The following is a 6,609-nucleotide window of genomic DNA, read 5'->3' on the forward strand; positions in this document are numbered from 1 at the left end:
TTTTTTTTACCTGTGTGTAAGTGTTTTTTCACTCTACAAAGGGCGGCATTTCAACAACCGGAGTTTATATACTGGGCAACTCCTAATTGCTACTTTTTTATTAACAATGCCAAATATGTGTAACTTCAAATAAGATAAATTGTTTGAGGGTTGCTGGTGCCTCACTGTGTTTTTCTCCCGAAGTCCAAAAATAAGCAGTTTGGCAGATTGCTTTCGAATGACACAGATCTGTGCAAATGATCATTTTCCAGAAAATCCCACAACTCCCATCACTTCCACTGGTCATGCTGGACACTACAGTCAGCAGAGGTGAGACCTTTCTATTTCTAGACACCATCATCAACAAGACTTCAAATTGGGTACAAACAACACCTGCATCACTAAGAAGGCCCACCAGAAGGCCTTCTTGCGTCAGCTGAAGAAAATCACCTCGTTCTATAGAAGCTAACAACATGCTGTATTTCAAATAACAAATTAAAGGCAAAAATATCTTCTTTACAACGGGTGTGGTCTTTTTGTAGTTTATCATTTTGTAGTTTTTTTGTACTTAATCATATGCATTTTTTTCTGATCAAGTTTTGTTTGATAAATCCCAAACCTGCCTCCTATATTATGAAAAACGATATGCGTTTATTGAGATTCCGAGTCTCTTGATTGTCTTCCCTGCGTAAGGCTTGGCATTTTTTTTCAAGATTTTTTAGCTTAGCGGAGGTGGGGGAACCCCGATGAAAAAATGTGCTGATCTGGGGGAGAGACTATCATTGGATATGGAAATTTGGGGGGTTATTGGGAGAAACAATAAATCGGGATCACAGCGGAAGGAAAGAAGGAAAATCAGCAGAAACCTGGGGAAATCGGGAGCGTTAACGAATATCCCATTTTATTATTTAGTTTGATCCAATTCGTCAAGATCACACGCTTTCAAATTGGCGAAAGCGTGCACGTTTTTGCTTCGTATGCGGCGTTTCTAACCCATTACAAATGACGTACACACGTCGTCACGCCCATTTGTGTCAGGTGGATCTCAGATCCAATATGATTGGATAAGGAAGCGATACCGGATCTTACCACGTTCGTGTTCCGGTCGTGCCTGCGCTTTAGAGAGTTAGTGTGCGTGTGGAGAGGTTTTGGTTCAGTTTCCCTTTGAAAGTTCAGCGTGTGGTCTATTGGGGGATGAACGGCATGGACATGGAGCAACTGGGTCAGCAGAGCTTTGTCTATGGTAAGAATATTGTAGGGATAGTACCATAAGATGTATGATAGACGCACGTTGTTAGGCCGAAGAACCAATTAAGTGGAGTTAAGCATTCGTCTTTTACTAGTTCAGTTAATAGTTCAGCCATGCTGCTTTTATTGTTATATACTAAATTGATTTATTTAGCTAACCGACTGTCTGAATACGTCGTTTTGCCTTTTGAATGTGCGATTAGGCACATCTGACAAATTTAGCTGAAGCCAACTGGTGTAGCGGCTGTGCATCTTCTGCGAACACGTGTGAGTCTAGCGGCTCCAAGATGGCGTGGATTGGCCTTTTATATGCATTCCGGACGTTAGTTTTCTTAAATTTTCCTTTCTTGTTAATTCCAAATAAACGGTAGTTCGACGTTTTCGTAAATATAGTACATTTCATAGGTTCCTACAGTTTTTCCCCGTCTTGGTGGCTTATTGGCCACATTTATGTTTTTTTTTCAACCACCTTCCTTTGCACATTAGCTAACAGCTTGGGCTATAATGCAGTTGATTTGCTTTTTAGTTAAAGGGTACATCTTTACTTGTCTGGAATTAAGTTGTTGTAACGAGCGCCGGAAACATGTTCGTTCACGAAGACGCACCACATGGACGCGACCCCCACGTGGTTCATCGCGTCCCGTTTTCGCCAGAAGGCTATCATTGCCAGAAAGACTCTTGGGCCACAAAATGTGCTAACTATTCTGTCTCATCTTAGGGTGCGAGTTGAAACCTGGAAAGGATGTTGTGTTCAACCCCGAGGAAGATGCGTTTGAGCATCAGTTGTCTTTAAGGACGGTGAGTTTTGCGTGCGTTGTGTTCAATTCACATATGGAGGCATTAAGCAGGTGAGGATGCAGCATGTCGATATAACCGGTAAAATCCCACCCACAGGTCTCTGTAGACCCGACTACCAAGGATGAACTGCAGGTTGTGGAGGTTGAAAGTTGTGATGCAAATGGCCAGACAGTGAAGACAGTACTGGCCTCAGTGAGGCCCTCCTGCCTGCCTTGTGTGAGTTTCTGTCTATCTTACGGGCTGTTATGATGTTTTCCATAAGTCTGTGCTCCCTCGCGTGCCCCTTTCATGCTAGCTAGCATCCTTGTATAATGTTTTTGAACTTATTTACTTTGAAAAGAACAGGTATTCGCACATGGGACGGCCTTGATTCTTCTGTTGCATGTTTTGAAATTTAGATTCTTAATTTCCTGTTGAATGTGTGTATGAGGTTTTTGTAACGAACTGAGCTGTTGGACCCAGTGGAACTGAATAAATCACTTGTGAAAAAATTGCCTGCATGTGTTTCAGGTCAGTCTTGCTGGATTTGAGATTGCTCCCCCAGTTGTGTTCAGGCTCAAATCGGGCACTGGTCCTGTCCACTTAACTGGCCAGCATCTTATCCGTAAGTCCTCTCATATTTGCAAATTTTAGCTGCTGTGTGAGCACAAATGGCTAACTCTGTATATAATTTTCAATGGGTGCGACTGATTTGGCTACCCCCCCCTCCAGTAACTGATGTAGATCAATCGTTTGATGATGATGACGATGATGAAGAGGAGGAGGAAGAGCTGGTGGCTAAAACCGCCAAGAGGTCGGCCCCCACAACAGCCCCTAAACCCCAGGTTAGGCCGTGTGACATTTGTCACATCCGTAGTTTTATGGTCGATGTGTGACTTGCCCATCCCGTGATTGTTGTCACCAATGTGCTTGACGCTTTCCTTCCTCACAGAAAAAGATGAAGATTGAGGTGGAAGATGAAGATGAGTGAGTAATATGGTTCAGTAGTATGTGGTGGCGGGTGGGTGTCTCAGAAGGTGGGGATTTAAGTTTAGACTGCTACTGCAGCCAGTGACATTTTGTTCCGCAAATGAGCGAGATCTTCATGGTGGTAGAGTCCAGCTTTAAGCAGGGGGTTTAATTTCCGCATGCTCCTGTAGTGCATGTTCAGTTGCTGTGCATGTTTTTGCAGTCATGCAGGTGCTTTTTCCCCCATTTTTGGCGTGTTGACTTTAGTTGGATTCTCTGATTGGTTTGAAAGTTGGAACAAACTGAACTAGTCCCGCTTTCTTCCAGTGACGATGATGATGACGACGACGATGATGATGACGATGAAGATGACGACGAGGAGGAAGAGGAAAGTGAAGCTGAGGAATTCCCAGTCAAAGTTAGTGTTCTGAGGCTGGCTGGCCATGGTTTCGAAATCAGAGCAAATCGCTTTTATTGTCACATTAGAACGAATGGGTCACGGGTTCCTGTCTGCAGTTCAGCGCATTAAATGCAAACAGTATGTAAAACGACTGCATACAACTCTACATGTGCACAAATGAAGTGGTATGACACAATACAGCGTACATGTAGTTTACATACAGTATACCATGGTGCAGTACAGTGTAGTGGACCAGAGGTACTCACTGGTGCAGTGGGGAGTCAGTCTGATGTGGTCATTGATGATAATGCTGCACCCTCTTGTCCAGCCCAAGAAGACCCCTGCCAAGGCCCAGCCCCCTGCTCAGAATGGAAAGACTCCTAGCACGCCTGCGGGGAAGCCTAATGCCAAGGTCTGGCCCCCCCCATCCCAAGCAATTAAGGCTTAATGTGGAACAGTTGCTGCTACTTTTTCTGTCTGCATGTACACACTGGCCAGGCAGGATGTAAAAGCGGCATTTAGTTTATATACAGTTCTGTTCTCCCCCCCTCCCCCAGGCAAGAACACCTGATGCAAAGGGTGACAAAAGAGCACAGACTCCCAAGACACCTAAAGTCTCCCTGTCAGTGGAAGAACTAAAGGCCAAAATGATGACCTCTGTGGAGAAGGTTAGTGGCCCCTCCGATCTGTGTGCTGTGCCATTAATACCTGAGGGTGTCTGTCAGGCTTGAGCGCCTGCCTTCTTGGCAGGTTGACCTTGGTGTTGGGACTGTGTGGGTGGGACTCAATGGCCCGTTGAGACTCGTTTTTCATTTGCACAGGGGGTGAAGCTGCCCAATGTTGAGGCCAAGTTTGAGAACTTCCTGAAGAACGGGCTGCGTGTGACCGACCCTAAGGTGTGTTTCTGTCTCCGGCTTGTGCTGTGGGAGTCACGTTCTCGTTGGGTTGACTTGCGGCTAACCTTTCAACCTCCTGCTCTTCCAGATCATTCAGGACCTGTGGAAATGGAGACAGACTGTGAAGGACAGAAAATGATTTTCCTCTTTTGTTTTGTTTTTTTATACCAACTATGATGTTTTTACCTCATTCTCCTGTTTAGATGATCAGTTCATCCCAGAAATTCAAGCCCTTATAGCCCGTTGATGGTGGCCATTGCCAGCAGGATCTGCTCCGCCTCTGTATAAGTGGATTGGTTTCCTGTTAAAATACTTATGCAATGGACAGCTTGAATTTGTAGTCCTGTAGGTCGTATTGGGCCAGATCCAAGTTAATACAGCCCCTGGTTGAATTTTAGGTTTAATGTTTATCTGCCATTGCCTTTTTCAGTAGTTGGGCCTTCTGTTCTTCTACTGGATTTCCTGTAATTTTGGACTTGCTGCAATAAAGGAGTGGATGACTTCCCATTGGTTGTATTTGTTGTTTTTTGGGGGGAGGTGGGGGCAGAAGGACCCTTTCAAGACAGCATTAAGTTAAAGGCTTGGCGGGCCTTGCTATACAACTGCAGTGGGTTTTGTCTTTTATAATGTACCTTATTCTGACCACTAGAGGGGAGTGTAGTGTTGTTTCTTTGGCTATGTCCTTAAGTCAGTTTCACCTGATATGGTGGAACATGGACTAGCAAGTTTAATTCTTGATAGCCACGTGCCAGACCTGTGTATGTGCATGGTTAGACTACCTGACATTTGGCTAGCAAGATCACCTAGGCTAATGCTCTGATTAGGTTCCAGTTAATTCATAATGTGCTTTCAAAAATGCAATTTAACATTCTTACAGTACTTTTCCACTGCCGCCAGGAGTCGAACTGTACTGTACAAAAGTGAGCAAACTCAGCTGGCTAAAATGAACGGAGATATCGCGATGTGCGCATGGGTTGTCCGAAGGAAAAAACATGTATTCTATATATTAGTAGAATAGCATATATCATGAACTACAGTGCATTCATGAGCCTACTTAAAGTGCTACAGGACAGCTGAATGGAATGGATTCATAGTGCACACTTATGCATGTGGATATTAATTCTGCTAGTGTTTGATGCTTGGGTAACACGGTGATTCTCACAGGTGTGCTAGTGAAAATTTACCACACAGTAAATCATGAAGTACCCCGTGTGGAGTCAGTTTCACAAATCCGTGTCACTGTTGCTCTCCAAACCTTGCTTTTCCCTAGCCGAACCTTCTGCAGTTGAAAACTGAAGTGAGCTGAAACTGCACTGCAATCAGTCTCCCTGCGGTATTGGTTGGTTTTTGGATGCCAGTGGAAAAGCGCTATTAGAGTCTCTTGCGAGTTTGGTTCCATTTTTATTGAAATTGAATTAGAGACTTGAATCTTGTAACCCTGACCAGGAACCAAAGGCTGCATTGCTGATGTTTGCATAATGTGTGGTAAGAGGAACATATATCTGAGCTCTAGACCAAAGACTAGCCCAATCAAATGATTGCCTTGACAGCTGGTTGGTGTCCCAGAAGCAGCAGGCTTGTGCATCAGTAGTAGCAGTAGCTTTGTGTATCAAACTGGCCGAAGTCTCTACCCATCTAGATCAGGGTTCCCCAGTTTCGGTCCTGAGGGCCAGTCTGCAGAATTCCCAGAATTCAATAAAAAGTCATAATACTGCTTTAATAAAGAAATCGGCATCCCTAAATTCCCCGTAATGTGTGACTGTGTTTCCTGCCAAAGATCGGCATCCTGTCTTGGATCACGCCTGCCTTCCCCACTATGCTTCTGGACCAGGCCTTAGCCGTACTGTAGCCATGCCCTGGTAATTGGCTGGAAAAACAAGCGAAGTGAACCGGTTCGATAATCATTGGGCGAAATCCTACTTGATGCCGCTGAGGTGCACTAATGCAACCAGAACAGGTGCCTGAGCCGCATAATTGCTTCCGTAAAGCGATTAAGTGGAAGCCAGTGCAGTGTGCAGCTTTTGGGAACAAGGAGTGCTCATCCCCATTATACAACTTAAATAGCTGCAATCAAGGTAGTGCCACAGAATATGAGCGGGGGGGGGGGGGGGGGGCTCTGTCTGTGCCCTGGTTTCATGAGTAAAGGCTAAGAAACAAGCAGGAGCCTCCACTGATTAGTGTGATAAGTGTTATAGACATCAGAAAGGCAGGTGGGCCGTGCAGCTGCATTAATTTAGGCAGATTTTGGCGGCAAATCGAGGGGAAACAAAGTATCATGGAATCACAGAATATTCTGGGTATGTCAGTACTAGAATCTAGAAGATAAAACGGACCAAAGAG

The 6,609-nt window shown here is 44.7% G+C and overlaps 1 protein-coding gene across 1 annotated transcript; it reads left to right on the plus strand.

The window, feature by feature from the left end:
- The first annotated feature begins 1,060 nt into the window (after positions 1–1,060).
- npm1a (nucleophosmin 1a) lies at positions 1,061–4,776 on the plus strand. The gene is made up of 11 exons (XM_048983184.1): positions 1,061–1,222; positions 1,946–2,025; positions 2,122–2,241; positions 2,536–2,629; positions 2,737–2,849; positions 2,957–2,991; positions 3,301–3,391; positions 3,702–3,785; positions 3,931–4,041; positions 4,195–4,269; positions 4,358–4,776. Exons 1-11 carry the CDS (start codon positions 1,174–1,176, stop codon positions 4,406–4,408), a joined length of 903 nt encoding a protein of 300 aa, XP_048839141.1. The 5' UTR covers positions 1,061–1,173; the 3' UTR covers positions 4,409–4,776.
- The last annotated feature ends 1,833 nt before the right edge of the window (positions 4,777–6,609 follow it).

The sequence above is a fragment of the Brienomyrus brachyistius genome, chromosome 18, assembly GCF_023856365.1.
Source record: "Brienomyrus brachyistius isolate T26 chromosome 18, BBRACH_0.4, whole genome shotgun sequence".
NCBI lineage: Eukaryota > Metazoa > Chordata > Actinopteri > Osteoglossiformes > Mormyridae > Brienomyrus > Brienomyrus brachyistius.

Coding starts and splice junctions, on each gene's coding strand:
- npm1a (XM_048983184.1), top strand. CDS start 1,174: ATGAACGGCATGGACATGGAGCAACTGGGTCAGCAGAGCTTTGTCTAT. Junction 2,026..2,121: donor ATCAGTTGTCTTTAAGGACG/GTGAGTTTTGCG, acceptor TCCCACCCACAG/GTCTCTGTAGACCCGACTAC. Junction 4,270..4,357: donor TGCGTGTGACCGACCCTAAG/GTGTGTTTCTGT, acceptor CTGCTCTTCCAG/ATCATTCAGGACCTGTGGAA.